The sequence below is a fragment of the Oenanthe melanoleuca genome, chromosome 7 (genome assembly GCF_029582105.1).
Source record: "Oenanthe melanoleuca isolate GR-GAL-2019-014 chromosome 7, OMel1.0, whole genome shotgun sequence".
NCBI lineage: Eukaryota > Metazoa > Chordata > Aves > Passeriformes > Muscicapidae > Oenanthe > Oenanthe melanoleuca.
Window position 1 is genome coordinate 14,697,111 of NC_079341.1, and position 18,087 is coordinate 14,715,197.

General features: G+C 35.9%; 1 protein-coding gene across 6 annotated transcripts in view; it reads left to right on the forward strand.

Annotated features, from left to right (window-relative positions):
* The window catches only part of ZNF385B (zinc finger protein 385B), a 144,402-nt gene that overhangs the window by 115,178 nt on the left and 11,137 nt on the right, over nucleotides 1-18,087 (forward strand). For all 6 annotated transcript variants that reach the window (XM_056496737.1, XM_056496738.1, XM_056496742.1 and 3 more), the window contains one exon: nucleotides 6,917-7,076. In XM_056496737.1, the coding sequence (XP_056352712.1) occupies nucleotides 6,917-7,076 (160 nt within the window). The remainder of the gene's footprint in view (nucleotides 1-6,916; nucleotides 7,077-18,087) is intronic.

Consider the following 18,087-nt stretch of genomic DNA (forward strand, 5'->3'; position numbering starts at 1 on the left):
TTTAAAAAGCCAGAAGGTAAATTTTTTAAGTTTAGCCAAGTATTACCAAAAGTTGACTTTGCAGATTTAAATAAATAATTCATGCTGTCAAAAGGATAATAAACAAAATAATCAATAGCATAGCATAAAAATCTACAGAACTGTCATTTTCTTCTGTCAAACATTTTACATTTTCCTTATTTATAAGACTATATTGATTCTTTGAGTATGGAGGGTAGTGGAGCAGATAGGAGGTAATTAAAAGCATAAATCTCAGGAAATTGTGAAGGTAATTTTCTGTTTTGTAGACAGAAGTGACAAAATGATGAAAGTTGTTAGCTCCAACATGACAGAAATACCACATGATTATAGGGTACAGGGTTAGAACATGATGGAAGTTCTGTTCAAATAACAGCTTTTTAATGGAGCTTTTAACTAAGTTTGGTAAGGTATTTAAAATATGAGTTGACTCCTTATAACATAGCTGATATTCACAGCTCCCTGTTTTTTCTATATTCTTTTGCTATTTTGAGCAGTTAGGTTTTAGAAATCTGTAAGGATGGAGCTGAAAAACTAATGCATAGCTTTCGTGTAAAAACTAGATGAACACGCCAGGTTTGCAGATTTCCTCAATTACATTATTAATAACAAATGAGATAAAACTATTTTTTCAGTGCTTCTTCCTAATTTATAATGTATTTTTTATTAGAGTTATGATTCTAGTCTAAATTCTTCATAATTTATATACTCAAATAAATGTGCATACTCTTACAGAGTGGTTCTAACAGACAAACTAAGCAATCGAACATTTTGTAGACTCCTTACTGTTAAGAGAGCTTTCTAGTTTAGGATCTGCTGTGAATTAAAATAACAATATCTTATGAACATGAATACCTCTTTGCTCCTGTTTTGCATAGTTAGTTTCCTTCTCTACCAGGACCATCATACTCAATTTGATGTATAAAGTGGACAGGAACACAGGTTGAGAGGTGTTCTTTTTACAATATAAGTTATGACTATATTTAGGGTGTTTTGGTTTTTTTGTTTTTTTTTTTTAGCTTGAATTTATGGAAAATTATTTTGTGTTATGCAGGGAGAAAAATCATCTTTGTAACTACTCTATAATAGAAGGGAAGTATTCAGGATTATTATATGTATCTGTTCAGTCTTTCAGTTGTTTCATTTTCTGTGGTTGAACTGTTATGGCAGAGGCTTTTGTAGTATTTTCAACAAAATATTTTTCATTAGAGATTACCAATTGTATCAACACCAAATGAACACAGGATTTGAGAAAGAATTTGAGATAGAGGGTAGAAAAGACCTCTCAGATAATCAAGTCCAGCCACCACCATGTTCACCACCAAACCATATCCCCAAGTGCCACACCCAGACGGTTTTTAAACAGTTTCAGGGATAGTGACTCCACCACTTCACCAGGCAGCCTGTGAGAGTTAGAATTGCTGTTGAGAGTATTTCCTATCCAGGGTGGAATTCCTGCTTTAGGCAAGCAAGAAGAAATAGGAGCTGTGAGGCACCATTTTCAGTTCCATTTATTTATGGCACTCACCTAATCCTGCAGAGCTCAAGGCAAGAACCTGCATTTCCCACACGGATGCTGCAGTCTCCCTTTATTTCTGCATTTCTTCTTCTTTCTGTCCATGCAGATCTACTTTTATTTAACTGTGTATGTTAATTGCCAGACTGGGTGATGTGGTAGCAGATTCAAGCATTCAGCTAAAGACTAGATGGTACAATTGCCTGATTTCCATTAAGATCTAATGAAGGGCTACTTCAGCTGATCATGAATAAACCTGAAAATCTTGATCTCACACATATACACACTGAACCTTTAGACTTACCCAAGCCTTTCATCAGGTTAATGTTTCTTTGTGTAGCAATAAATTCAGTTAATTAGTCATTCACATCACAAGTAGATTCTAAAACTCAGTCACCTGTGAGCTGTCAAAATGAATCATGTGGATTTCAAATATAGTGTCAGTCATTGCTCCTGATGGGGAAAATTCTGTTATCTTTTGTACTACAGTCTTGCATGTAATTCAGAGTTTTCTTAAAGGTAATACTGCTATCAATTAATCCATAGTTTTTAGTTGAAAGTAGCAATTAAATGCAGATTTAAAGCAAAATATAGCAGTTGGATAATTTTAAGAGCAGAAAAAGTTATCCATTTTTACAGCAAAGTCATTAATCCTTATAGCATAGAGACTTTCTTAAAAATTAAAACCTTCATAAGTTTTGATTGGTTGAGGGTTTTTAATTGGTAATAAAAGACTGTGGGTAGAACTAAGGTGTATAAATTTTAAGGTGTGTAAAATAGAAAAATTATGGGGAAAAACTACATAATTGTCCGTCAATTATATTCTTGACTTTTAACAACTTAATTTGCAGCTATTCACTAAGCCATGGCCTTAAAAATATATAGACATATTTTTTTTAGTGTCATAAAATATGCATCCCATTGATGAAAAAGTAGTATGCTAGACAAATGCATAAACACTTCTTTGGAATTTGGCCTGTCAGGTATTTTTTTCATTCTGATTAATAATATCACATTTATGGTAGCTTAAAGCTTTTCTTCTTCCTTAAGCCTTACTGGCCAGTACTTGATGGCCTTCTGTGCTGTCTAGCAAGTAGGCCAGTTCTTTTTAAAAATATTGCAATGTATATATATATCAAGTTAGTAGATTACAGTTTTAGATTCAATTCATGATTAAACTTTCTTTTCAGGTAAAGTTTTTCCATAGAAATATTTTCTTATTTCAATTTCTCAGAAAGTATTCTCCTAACCTATTATGCATTTAATTTTAAAATTGTAATAATGATAATTCAATTTTGAGGTTTAATACTGACAATATAAGCAATAGATGTAACTTAATCTTCTGGAAATGAAAAAGAAATATTTAAATAATCTTGAATTGTGGCACAGATAAATTATTTTACTGTAGAATGAATTAAATGCAGCTGTATACACTGGAATAAGGTATTTTGCAATTAAAATCATTATAGTACATGAGTATAGAGTGATATTTTCAGGTAAGAGATTTTAATTTTGGTTTTTCCTAATCTTTTTAATTTTCTCAAATATTTTTTTGCTGACACAGAATTTGCATTAATTAGTTGTACTCAATGATGATCAAAAAGTATCTTCAGTATCCATTTAAAATATTGTATCTCAATGATATTTACTCTTAAGTTAACTTTGTAATTTAGTGGGGATTTATATTAAAATTGGTAAAGTATCTTTCTTTTATGCACAATGACTTTTGAACCCTAGGTGTACACAACTTCCTCTGGATTACCAGAGAAAATGAAAATAAATTTTGAGCTTCTTGTCTTAACTGAAAATAAAGATTGCATATGTAATGGTTTATTTCTAAGATAAGTCCAGTATTTCAATGATATAGTCTACAAAGCTCATAACCTCTGCTCTACTGCTGTATCTGGGTCATAAGCAAGTTTTAAGTGAGACTTGGAACAAATATGTTTGCTTTTAATTTGGTGCTATTGCAAATATTTCATAAAATTAGAGTTATTAATGATCAGGAAATTAATAATCACAATAATTGGTATCAGTAATAATCAGAACTTGAGTTCCAATTTCAGATTGCCTCAGTTCCCTTTTTTCTTTTGCTTGCTGTGACTCCAGAAAACTCCAAAGGTTTATGTAACATGGTGATGCAGCATTTCAGTTACCAAAAGGCAGCTGAATCAAATGATTATCCCACAGTGCATGAAAAGCAAACTCTGAACTTCAAGTCTATCTGAAAGGACTAGAAAATAATGCTTAGGTGGTTAGGAGAAATTGCTTCAATACTTTAAGGAATGCTTCTCTAACTTCATGTTGGAAAGAGTTTCTGTGTCTCTATTCTCAGAACAGAGATGAGTAGAAAAAGCCTAAAAACCAAAGGTTTAACAATATCCAGCCCCTGGAACTGAAAATTGGCAAAGTCAATGTAGAAAAAAAATTGTATATACTTAACTGACTAAGTGAGACACTGAAACAATTTTTAAAGGTAAATTTTTGCATTCCCTAACAATCCCCTATTTTAAAATCCAGCCTGGAGAATCCCCCCTGCCCCCAAAGGAATATGGTCTAGTTTGAGCAGTATTGAAGGATGGCATTTCCAAACCCCTGCTTAGGTTGGTCATAGCAATGCTTTTTGGCCATATAAAGTACAACTAAGAAATTGATAGATTATGATAGTTAGAAAGCTTAAAAAATAGTCCATTCATCATGTTTTGGTGAAGCTTCACTTGTTATTATGGAAATCTTAATTTTAATTCTGCCTGGGCTTGTTTGTTCTCAACAGGTCTCATGTACACTGTATGAGGATTGAATGAAGGGAATCAAAGACTGTAGTAGGTTATTACTGATATTGCAGGCATTATTATTGCAAATATCAGCAGAAAGGCTTATTATCAAGGAATTGACTTACTAAGTCTTTCTCTTGAGTGCATTTATGTCTCTAATGTCACAGCTTTGGCCTCAGGCAGCATATGATCCTATCAACAGCACACATATGCACAGAGCATAGAGTTCAAATATTTAAAGGGACATCATCAACTTGAGAATGCTTGAATGGACAATCTTGCAGTTAAAAGTATTGGAATGGACTGGGTATATATATTCACCCCAATTTTTAGTTCCACTTTTTGTACCCTACAACGTGTGAATAGTTTATGGAATGCTATTGGTGGAAAACACCCCTTCTGGTGCATCATGTGGCAACTGCAAAGCTAAAGAGAAATGGACAAAACCCAGCAAAGGTGGAGAGAGACAGGGCAGGACTCCTGTGCCTCATGAGGCACATTGGCATGGCAGGGCACAAACAGGACTGTGTCCTCTGCCCACGTTCAGAACTGGAGACATCCAGCCCAGAAGTTGACAAGTGTCCCTTTAAGTAGTGCACGTAGTACTAGTGGTATAGCTGGTTAGTTGTTCCTTCATGAGCCTTAAATTGTGTTTGTATGTGTGTTAATATTTCAAAGGTTTTAAACTCAAGAAATATTTAAACAGCAATTGATGAGTAAACTCTTCACTGTTTTTATAACAAAGTTTTTAAAAGACATCTCACTTTCAGAGGAATTCTAAATAAAACTAATCTAGCAGCCTTTCTTATTGAATGCTTGCTTACTAAAATCTCCTATGAAAGGAAAGATGCACCCACAACATGCACTGTTCTTCTGAGGTGGAAAGCACTGTGTTTCACGGGCTGGATAACCACTTGAGAAGTTCTGGTGTGTAAGAACTTCTCTCCTCTATTTTAGCAGCAATTCTCCATCTGTAACAGTGCCAGTAACCTGTGTGAGGACTCCAACATGCTGTCTGTTCTCTTGCCCACTCCAGCTGCTTCTGCTCTTCACTTCTACTCTACCATATGATAAAGCTGTTTTTATGTGTCCCAAGGCACCTGTAATTGTAATGCCCATTTCTGCTGATCTTAAAACAATTTTCCTCAGTAGGGCAGCACTTTTTATGCTGGTCAAGCATCTCAGCTATTATAGTTGCTCTTTATAAAAAGCATGTGACTTGTTTCATGGCTTGCTTGATTTAACACAGTGAACTAAATAAAAGAGTCAATAATTGATTGAGAAGAGACAGTGATTGTGGTTTTGCATGAACACAGTGAAAGTTTACTTGCACTGATGTTTCTACATGCCAGGTGCCAAGACGTTCTTAGAAAAAGCATGCTTTCTCTGAGTGTTTTAATTTGAAGTAAACAACAATATTAACTTCTTTGGTTAATATGTAACCTTCAATAGAGGCACCTAGTGGTATGCCTGAAATAATGTTTTAAAATTGTGTTCAGAAATATTAATAATGCAAAGCTATTGCTGAAGAGTACATTGTAATGAAAACAGACTATTTTGGATAGAACTTTTTCTTGCCCATTATTTGGTCAATTAATTTATTGAGAAGTCAAGAAAAACACTTAATTCATTAGCTGAAATTTCCAAGCTTTGGAGTTTGTATTAAGTATGTAGCTTCTTAGTTTTGCTTCTAACAAAAGCAAGACTGATTTGTCAAGGCATCTGATTATATAGAGTCAGGAACAATGAAGGGAACTCAAGAGCACTGAAAAAAATTGGCAGATATTTATGTTTATAGATTTAGCTGTGCAACTTCAAAAACACTGACCTAGTTTCTGAAGATAGTTTTAAGGTAAAATATCTCAGTACATATTTCTACTGTTCTCTTTGGGCAGATTAAGATGAAATAAATAATAATAATTTTTTGAAAGCTCCTTTTCTCACTGTTCTTTAGGTTCCAATTTAAAAAATAATATTCAAGACAATTTATAAAGCAATCAAGACTCAAAAGTATTTCTTTTTCTATGTTGCCCTTGGGTCTACTAAATTTTACAGCTATGGTGTTCCCTCATTTTAACCCTTCTTTTTTTGATCTAATAGTGAAGTAATACTTTTTCAATTTTCAGTTGTCTCAGTTGCTGTTAGTGTGAAAGTGAAAGTATTTTATGACATCTTTACTAGATCAAACAGAAGGTAGACTGGATTATTTAATCATGTTTCAGCACAGTACATCTTTCTAGCTGCAAGCAATAAAGACTAGGGAACACCACAGGGAAATTGAGTAACATCTTTCTGAATTGAATGTGTTTACATTTGTATAGTCCTTTAAATCTTTAAGCAACATAGAAGTACAGAATTATGTTAGGAGTGACAGAGCTTTATGTAATGTTAGAGCCTCTTATTCCAAGTTAATGAAAATATGCAGTATTCATTAAAATCCTGTCATTTGAACTTGCATCCACAAAAACTGTTAGTCTAAACCTATTAAAACGTTTTAGGTGGAATAATATGGTGCCTACTATTGAAAGTGTCACTTTTCTGCCTTGTCATCTATTGTATTGTGTACAAGTGCAAAAAACAAGTGAGCCTGATTTGTTCTCCTTTGTAGAGCCAGGCCGAGGCCCACTACAAAGGAAGTAAACATGCCAAGAAGGTCAAAGCACTAGAGGCAACGAAAAACAAGCCCAAAGCTGGTTCTTCCAAGGACAGCACAAAGGTTAACACGGGCTCCACCACGCCAGCCACAGCCAGCATCTCTGACAAATCAGGTCAATGCCAACTTTTTGTTCTCTACATCCCTTGCTTTCTCCTTTTTTGTGTTTGTATGAGAGAATTTGGTGGCGTGATAGTGATCCATAACTTGTCTTTGCTAAACTCTTTATTTTGCTTTCTTGTACAGGATTGATTTGTTTTGATACTCTCAAATTGCATTGGCAGGTCTGTGAAACAGCTGGTGCCCCTGAATGCTAAGGTGTATTTTTTTAAAACCTATGAAATTTGCTATTAAAAAGTATGGATGTTCTTATGGCAGTAGTGGATGGATGTGGGCGAAGGGTGAATTCTGAGCACAAGAAACCTTTATAAGAAATTTTTCCTTTCTGAATAAGACAATGTTGCTCTAATAGGAAAACACACCTACAGAAATGTGAAGCCTCGTGGCCTGGGTATTTCCTGACTTTCATAGCTCATTAGTGCTTCAACATCACTTCTTTTTTTCTTTTTTTCTTTTTTTTTTTTACCTTTCAAATGAGTAATCCGAGGAAGGTCAGCAACAGTAATAGCAGTGGAATTGCTTGAGTTTCTGCTCTGTCAGTGTTGTATTACTGAATGAAACAGGAGACTTTCATGGACTTGCTGACAGTGGTATTCAGGAGAAGGCCCCTACTGTGGATTACCTGACTGGCAGTCCAGTAGACTACTGCTGATAAATTTGCTTCTGCCTAGGGAGCCATTTATTATCCTCTTCACCAGACATCTTGACTTAGGTGCCATGAGGTGAATAAGTTTTTTGACATGTTAAAAATAATAAAAAAAAAAAACCCAAACAAAAAAACAACAACAAAAAATCCAACTCAGAAAAAGTATCAGTGATATTTGTCATCCTGATGTTTTCACAGGAGCTGCAAAACTACCTGTGGGTCCTTAGCAATGACAGTGGATGCCAAATATTGAGTTGATTTACCTAGCAAATCCCATTTTAGTTTTGAGAGAGATGAGCTAAGTCCAAGTAGCCTCTTCAGGTAAACAAGACATGCTGCTATAGAGCAGTAGCAATTTGCCTTTGATCTAAATATAAGGTGGACTGTTGAACAGAAAGAGATTCAAAATATTTGATAAATATTTTACTCTCTGAAGTATCGAAAATAGCTTTAAGATAGCTTACTGTTCCAGGTGTACATGATGAGAACTCAGACAAGTGCCAAAGTAAAATGTAAGTATAGTTAAGTAAAGCTAAGACTTTAGAGAATTTAGCTATTAAGAATTCATCTGTGGTAACATAATTTTATAATGCCCTCCCTCTCCAATGCCAAACATTGAGGTCCAGATAGCAAAAGTTTCGTCATCTTTTTCAAACTCCATCTTTCTCTTCCAGAAACTGTCTGGAGCTGTTTTGTGTTTCCTTTGCCAGACTATGAGGTCTGAATTGCATTAATTATTTTCTTTTCTCTGCAATGTATCAAAAAACTACATTCAATTTTTGATAAAATAATACAACCAGTCAAAAGGGAAACCTGCTCTTGATATTTTTTTTTAATTGCCCTGTTTTGACAGTGTGTTGTTATGCTATTAATTGCTCTGTACAAATTAGACAGATTGCCATCTGTGTTGGTTGGATTACACCACTGCAACTGTTTCTACATTAAAAATAAGTCCCAGTGGCAATTTAGTTAAACACTTTCCTCCCATCAGGAGAACAGTGGGATTCTCTGTGAAGAGTAGGCTCCCCACAGCCTCTTACTACTGTACTTCCTGAGGATGGGATGTTTGGGAGGAAAAAACCTGAACTTGGACAAGTTTTCTGTATTTGTAGGGAAAGCTCCTCACAGAGGTGGGGAACAACTTGAAGACTGGGGGTTTTACCAGGCATGAAACAAATCATGGTTTTGTTCACCTTCAGTTTCCCTTACAGATGCTATTGCCCATCTATTCTTTGATATATATTTATCTCCTTAACATAATGCTTTTTGCAACTGAAACAGTCACTAGGTTGCCATTGGGTAGTATTTTGAGCTTTTTGGAGGGGATTTTTTACATGTTTTGTTTTGTTTTGTTTTGTGGGGTTTTTTTGGTTGGTTGTTTTTTTTTGCTTTGGAGCAAAAAATTAACATATACCACTTTTTCTGAATCGTTTGACACAGCTTTTGTTCTCTGAGAAATTTGCTAGTCCTAGATATTAACTTTTTAGGAATATTTTCATTTTCCTTAGAATATCTTTAGTACTAAGCATTTTAGTTCATGTGCATATTTGTGTTCTTTTCTTATCTTGATTTCCAGAGAAAATGGTCATGTCATCTATTCCTATCTCTTTTATTTTCTGGCTGCATCTTCACAATTTTGACTGTATTGCAAAAACAAAACAAACAAACAAACAAAAGAGTTGTAGATATTTTAATCCTATAAATCCTAAATAAGTCCTATAAATCATTTAAGTTTGATGCAAATTGCCACTTAAGTTGAAGTCCTAACTTATCATCTATCCTGAAAGATGCTGCCACGAGAGCTCTGACTGACATGGGACTCTGCCTTCAGGATGGGACAGTTGAAAGTATGTGTGCTGTAGGTCTGAAAAAAATTGCTTTAGAGGTACATAAGTTAAATGAAATCAAGGATGAGAATTAAATTCCACCACTTAGGAAGCTGTTGTTTAGCCATTGTACTTTGGAGAGTTCCTGAGAAATGTTCATCAAGTAGTAAATCATTTCTGGTGTCCTTTTCTAGTGTATGGAAGAGTAGAAAGAGAAGCTAAACAGAGAAGACAATTACAAGTTCTTGTGATCATTTTCTATTTGTGCACTTCCATGGGTATTAGTGCAGAAAGGGTAGGGAGCATTACAGTAAAGTGATAATCTGCAATTATTCTCTTACGTAGGTCTGCTAATAAAGGGACACAACAGGAGTGAGCAGCACCCTTTTTGATATGCTGTCATTTTGAATGAGATAATGATGAATGATTTGGAGCTCTCCAGACAGATCAGTTGTTAAATATTGAACTAAAATGTCAGGTTAAGTTTGCTACAGAGCCATGCATTCTTTGAGTCAGACGTAGCAGGAAGTCCAAAACACTTACATGTCAGAAGTCACCACTATAGCACTAAAAGGAAAAATCATTTCACTATTAGCTCAGCTAGTGATGAATCTATCAAAGGCAAAATACAAATTAATCCAGTCCTTATTTTTCAAAACATATGATGCAGTGGTGTCTCTACAGCTGTTCCTTTCAGCTTGAGAAATGTGACTGCTGGCAGAGCTACAAAAGTTAAATTAATCTTTAAGGTTTTTTGGGATATTTCCAGAAGAACATGGGCTCCTGTAGACAAAAGTGGCCTCAGCCAAACAGAAAGGTGTGACTGTGGTCTGGCCATGACAATGCCCACATTGTGAAAGAGAGTTCTTCCCTGCTATAGTTAATAATAGGGTGTGACTTGGCATTTGTAAATTGATGATTAGCAAACATATAATGATAAAGCCATAGTAGAGGAATGGTGCAGGTGGCTGCACTGTAAGTGGATATCAATGGGTTTAACTGAACAAGTTTGCACTCTAACTTTGTTAGGCTACTGTGTGATCTCATTGTCTAACCTCACCACTCCTTGCAGTTCAGAAAACCCTTATTTATTGGTACTTGTAAATACAGCCACCCTATCCCATTCACTCTGCAGACAGGAGAAAATTGCCAGGGGTTGTGGGACAAGGTTGTTGCTCTCCTACTGTAGCTGGGCCATCTCTGCTTGTCCTGATAGGTATTTGCAGACTGGAGGTGGCCATAGGGGATGTATCCATAACCTGTCTCCCACAGTTTCTCAAACCACACAGAAAAAGTCCAGTAATGGCTGTATAACAGTTTTACATGCTAGAAAATCACTACTGTGACCCTGCAAGTTTTTTATAGCTGCTTTGAGATGTGTTTCCAGAACAGCTGTGTTAGTAGCCCTGGGAGCTGCTCTTGCTGTGGTGGGTTGATCCTGGCTGGATGCCAGGTGCCCACCAAAGCCACTCTACCTCTCCCACCCTCAGCTGGGCAGGGGAGAGAAAATAAAGCAAAAAAGCTTGTGAGTCAAGTTCTGTCAACCATAAGGGAAACTCCTGACAGCTTCACACAGAAGCCACCTCTGTAGCCCTCCCACCACCAAAGCTTAACCATCAAACTCAGTGTAGTGGCAAAGATTCCCTTCCCTCCCCGTGGAAGCCCAGGGTTTTCAAGATGGCTACACAGAAGGATATGTATATGGATGGCATTGCTTTGGGAAAGGGCAAGGGTAATTACCAGTACAGCACAGTTTAGAATATTTGAAGTGTGGTTTAAATATAACTCTGAGTGCAGTAGAAGATGATGTCTGTGACCCCAGGTCAGCATAGTCTAGATGCTTACAGTGATGAATCCTTCAGGAATGCATATGATAATGACTGGATTGAAATGCCACTGTTTACTTATCAAGCAAAAAGGGATTCTTTGATCTTATTTCTAAATCAAAATAAATAGTTCAAAATGAAGCATACAAATGATGTGGTATCAAATTCTTTGCTTTGATATGAAAATTGGAAAGTAAATGCAACTGTTTTAAACTACTCAAGAGTCAAAATCATATTTCAGATTATAAAAGATAATCTTTTTTTGGCCTTTGATCATTTGCTGTCTGCTCTATTGGCTTCGTGCCCGTTGTGAAATGATAGGTATGGGCATTTCAGGTTCAGTCCTCATTGCAGTAACAGCAGAGGATTGCTATTTGGGGATTAGTAGGTAGAGATTAACCTTTGGATGCTCTATGAGACCCCATTTTGTTCAGCTGGTACAGGAACAGAGAACGTTACACTCCTAACTAGGCCGAGCTCTAGAACCTGTTTTAAATCCTGATCTTTGTAGAACAGCTTTGCTCTGGGGCACTGCCTCAGGACAGCTCAACAGGAGTGCACAGGGTCACAGTGATGTTCCAGCATATGAACAGTCCTGGGCTGATCTGCTGTGTATGGCAAGAACAGTGGGAAAGGACTGTGACTGCAAAGTTTTTTGCCAGTTTCTTGATCCTAAGTGTGTCCTGTAAGAGGTTTTCCAGTTGTTACAGCTGCATAACTCAAAATAGCAGGAGGTTATTCTGAGGAACATTGTCATGCCAGAGTGTAGCACAGTGTCTGACACTGAGTGAACTAGATCACACTTGGAAAATAACCTGGACTTGTTGATGGACCTAATAAATGACTTATGTCATGTTGACATGGTAATTAGACAGGATTGGCAACTCTTTATCAGATTTAGAAAAGTTGACCTTGTGGACTTGTCGGTGCGTTTTAGTACATCAAGGGCTTTCTGTCTCAACAAGACTGTTTTTTCCTTTTATTTCTAAAGTAGAGTGCAACATGTTGAATGACATTTACTCAGCAAGCTTATGATGGGTTGGATTTCTCCAGTGTCCCCATTGCCAGTGCTGTGTATTCATCAACTACCAATGAGGTGAAATGTCCCAGTGGAGGGCTCAGTTTGTATTTCATGGGTCCACCATCAGGACACTCCCTTACTCATCTTGTTCTCATTGTTTATTTTAAAAATCTTTCTGCCAGTGCTTAAATTCTAAGCTTTTATATATGCAACGCCTTACTTGGACTAATGCAAAAAATGATACCAGATCTCTTAGCAAAATCCCTTTTCACCTTAACATTTGTTTCTATTTATCACCTTGTTTTCCCACATATTTTAGAAGAATGGCTTGTTTACATAGCTCAAATAAGCTGTTTCTTATATGATCCTGCAAAAGTAACTAGGAGACAGAGACATACAACCTGCCCAGTTGAACTGTGGTATATCTGCCCTGGCAAATTCAAGGTTATTTGTCACACAGATACCATTATAAGAATCTCAAAGTTACAGTGATTCTAATTATTCTTCAATCTTATAATTTTGTGTAATGTACCAAAGTCCTCTAGACCTCCAAACAGGTTGAGACAAAGTGGAATTCTGAGGATGGGACAGGGATAGGGAGAGTGTCACTGTGCCCTATTTAGAGGTTCTGCCTTATGCCCTTCAAAGATGCATGTGCTTGCCTGGTCTCCTTCAAAAGCTACTGATGAGCTTCATCAGTTCTTCTCTTTTATGATGACATAAAGAATTCTGCTGAAGCTATACTCTATAAAATAACCATGCATCTGTGTTTATGTGGATTCAGATGGTGCCTGCTAGGCACAGGCATATTTCTGTTAGATAAAGGTATTAGTTTACAGTCACCTAAGTAGTAAATTCAATCTGATTCAGCCACCAAGGAGAGTCATTTCAAGGGCATTTTTCCATTACATCCTCTGAGGATGGTAAGCTTTGTTTCTTTTTGATTCAGTGTTTCACAGCCATATGAAGATCCTTTTATATTGCCATCTGTTGAAACTCTACCCCCAAAATAGAGGTAGTGGCACAGTATAGAATTTTCTGCTTGACCACAGTGCTTTTACAATTGATAATGTAAAATATGATTAATAAATGCTCATAGAGTCATCACAGTTGCACTCTTGCAAGTACCATATTTGTACTTACATCCATGACACATGCAATGCCTCTATTTGATTTAATAGTAAATAGCTTCTGGGCAGGAAATTTCAGCAGCTCTTTCAGGAAGTTGTTATTTGGTTTATGCTCTTAGGATGAAAGGTGAGCCAAAAGAAAAATTAGTGAGTCAAAGTCTGTTAACAGGAAATCATTATAATAGGTTGGGATTTTTAAACACTTTCTTCCCTGCCAGCCTTACTGTTCATACTTTTAAAAAGTGGATGTTTAAACCTCATCTTTCTATGTGTGTCTAAATCTGAATGGAAAACCAGTCATACTGTGCATTTTGCTGTTGATGAGCTCCTGGCAGCTCCTGGAAATCTTTGGTCTGTCTATAATGCTAGCACATTTCAAATTCTGCACCTCTACTGAAAACTGATTATAGGTGCCATTAACTGAGAAACAAGCTCTGCAGCTGACACATGTACATTGATGAGCTGTTGCAATTCTTGTTCAAGCTGGAAAAGACCAAACTTTTCTCTCTCCAGTTATCATAATCAGAAAGATATGAAACCAGGGTTTTCTTTTGAAGGTATTGTAAGATTTTGCTTTTCCTGTAGTAGAATAAGCATAGGCTTGGTATCAAAAATACCTTGTAAAGTAAAATAAGGCTATTTTGGGTGTTCTGCTCTGTGCCTGAGCACTCATGTCCTGTATCATTAAAACTGGATCTCTAGTATTTCTACTTACTCAAGTTCTAAAAACATTAAAAACATAGCATTTTTTACTAGCGTTCTTAAAATGACACAAAGCTTTTCTTTCTTTGAGAAGCAGAGACAGGCATTTGGCCCAATAAAAATGACTCTACTAGTGGTGCTGGATGATGCAGCAGGGCCAGGGATGCTATCAGCTACTAGGGTTTTTTTAGCTAGATGTATGTGCTCATTTAAGGAATCCTTTCATATTGAATCTTTCACCACCTCTTTTATACTGTAAAATCAGGCATCTGTTTTTCTTGTTTGTTCTGTTAATGACTGATTATAGAATTACCTATTGAATATCACAAGAGGATTTTTTTTTAAGTAGGACGATGATCATAATGGAATGATAGGGAGTGTGAAATAACAATATTACTTGCTAAAAAGACACCTGCTGGTTCCATTGGGTTTTTTAACAACCCTGGGAGAAATAGTTTCAATTGTATTTAATACTTTCACAATACTTATTGAAGCAACATATTCCTAAGGAAATAAGGCAGTTCTTCTGATACACATATGTATTTTTCACTGGTATCAGAAAATAAATAAAAGGATTCTGGTGATTATTCATACAATTGGTAGTTGAATAAAGTTTTCTCAGTGTTCAGTTGAGTGAAGTTAAGGGCTGTGTTTGAAGCTGCAAAATTTAAGTTTTCTCCTTTTCTCTGAGCCCTTGAATGAATTTAGTGTCCAAATAGGATGGTTGAGGACCAATGCTGCTTCAACAGTGAAGGAGGAAATATACTTAATTTCCTATAGCAGAAAAATTGTTTATACAAACATTAGGCTACTCATTATTTCCTTATTACTCATTTTCAAGGAGAGTGAAAATATTTTAGTGTCGGTTACACAAGTTATATCTGAAATGCAATTTATTTGTCAAATCTTGAGGGCATGACTGAATACTCACAGTGCTCAGGCAAACCTGTTACAGAAGTGGGTGAGAATGCACAATTATAGATGTCATTTAACTGAAATGAAGACGAGTGTTTCATAGCTGACTTTAACTGCAGTTCTGCCTGGGCAAAAACCAAGAGAGTAGTTCAGACACAGGCCCATGAGAATTTACTTGCAGAGTGTGTCAGTTCTCCTTGATTCTTTTATTTAGATGCCCATAAATTTCATATTAAGTTCCAAAGTACTTCAGCATCTGAGCATGGAGTTTTAAGATTTTTGTTTTGCACAAGCAGCAAGTGAAATATGTTTATAGTAATATATTTCAGATTCATAAATGGTGGAACCAATGTTATTTTTACAGCTGAAATGATGAACTGAGACTAATCAGAAGTTAAGGATCTCTGGGCAAAGTGTTGCATATTTGTTATAATCTTTGAAAGTCATTTTTCTAAGTATTCCTACATTATTGAATGGTTTAAAAGGCAGTAGAATACTGTAGAAATTTGTATACCAGGACATCAGAAATAGATGTATCAGAATTTGCAATGGGAGTATAAAATATTTTCAAAATAATAGATGTCTGATGTCAGAAATACGTAAGTTTATAGCTAGCAAAAAACATTTGCTTTCACCCAGAAGAGAACCATATTTTGTAATAGCAAATCTTATACTATATTTCAAGCTTTGCTCACACTGTATTAAAATTTTCCAACTCACAAATTTTCCTATTCCAGTCCAAACAGACTGGCATAGCTAAGAAAAGATGAAAATAAATATGCCTGGCTATAAAGCAACAGGACTCAGGAAGACTGAGTTTTTGGATGATCTCACTTTATGAATACTCTTTAAATTAGCATTCACACTTGCTAGCTGTTTTTTAGATCCACCTTATTTCCAGTTGCCAGCACTGTAGTCCTACTGATATTGCTGGGTTTTATGAACAAATTTCTAGTGATAGTTTTCCTAACCTGTCAACAAGTCACTGAGAAATTAAATATTGGCATTGTACACTAGGAAATTGCTCTGTGTTGCTGTTTGTGGACAAGTTGGTTTTCTCCGGAGGTAATATGCTGCATTTGCCACAGTTACTTGTTCACCCTATTAGGTCTAAAACCTAGAGGAGGAAGAAGGTGGAAATTGTAATAATCTTTTTTCAAATTAGGAAAAAAGAAGTCTGATACAACGTGCATTCTGTAAAGTATCATTAAAGATCAGCAAGTGACATGGACAGACAATGCAAATGACCTTAAGTGTGTGTTCAAAATTTGTTTTCACCAGACATACTACATACACTCCTTTATTAGCATTTTGGCTTGTAGTGCAAAATAAACCCTTCTTTTTCCTCTAGCTTTTTCACTGAGAAATTGCATTGTGTTGAAGTATTAAATAAGCTGCTTTTGAAATGTGAATGCCCGTTGTTAATACATAACAGTTTTGTAGTTATTTTACTATATGTTGCCAACGTTTGTTTTTTTCTTCCCCTGCTGGTGAGTGTATACAGATTTTTCTTGATCTTATCTTGTAAAACAGACCTTAGCCAGCCAACATAAACCAATTCCCTAAGAATCCCCAAATGTGTAAGTAATTGATTAAAAATCCTGGGCAATACAGCAGGATCACCTCTGACAGCCCAGTAATTGAAGCAGCAGGAACTCAGTTCAGGTAGGTGTACAAATAGGTACAGGAATAGATTTTCCAGGGCAGGGTTTTATACTTGTAGAGCTGTATGTACTTCCAAATATTTTCTAATTATTATCAGTCCACTGTCATAAAAATTAAACCTAACCAAAATTGCAGAAGAGAACTTTTTTTAACATTACATCTTTATTCTGATCAGCACAAATATTTTCATACTCTGAAGAAAGTGCAGGTTGCCTTGTAAGAGCCTTTGGTATGCCAAATCAGAAATAAAATATCTAAGAAATTGTCAGCATCACTGCTGTAACATAGCCATGCAAGTGCTACTTCTGAAGTGAAAAGATACTTGGGTTCAGCCTGTTGGAGAGCAGTGATGCAGTTAATCAAATAATCATTCTGGCTACCAAGTTCACCTAATATTGCACAGCCATCCAGACATTTCCTGATGTAGCTTCAGTATCATGAGAAAATGTGTTGCAGATTATATGAAGGCACATTTGTATTTGAGAGGAAAAGCTTTATATTTATAGCTTCCATTTTTTCCCCCATCTTTGTCTAGAGACAAAATTTATTTTCTTCAGAATGTGTCAAAGAGATTTGTTTCATTATATAAAATGTAGCTCTTTTTCATACAGGCCTGAAGTACAAGAAAAAAGCATCTTATAAAAACTAAAAGTAACCAAAGGGTTAATAGATACACTGTGCTGTCTGATTTGCATGTAGGTTTGCAGTGGAATTTTTCTAGAACAGAGCCCTACGGGTTTTTCAGCCTCATTTCTCAGCAGACTGCACAACTGGTGAGAAAGTAGGTATTTTGTCTGACAGCCATTAGAGTCTCATTATTCAGCAAATGTGCAGGCAGAACAAAAAATATTTTGAGATACCTTATCCAAGTTTTCCACCTCCATCTTAATGAGTGTGAAGAAATAATCTAATACTCTTGTTTGTTCAGGGGTTTTGTGAGTGGTGCTGAGATGCAGGACAGAGTACTTACAAATCTGTAAAGGTTCTGACCACTACTAACTTAATTGCTGTCCTGCTGTTGTCTTTATGGCATATATTACTCAAAGTGTTCATCTTTTCCATCATAAGAAGAGCAGCTAATTGTGTGTGTGTGTGTGTGGTTTATTCCTCTATAGCACTGTGAACCAGAAGAAAATGCTTTCTCTGAAGAACAGTGTTTTGAAATTTGCTTTTCTTACTGATACTATTGTCTGACTTTATATTCAGTAACTTTTCTGCTAATACACTGAGAGAGGCCCTTCTTTTTATCCTGGAAATTCAGTCACTGATGATCTC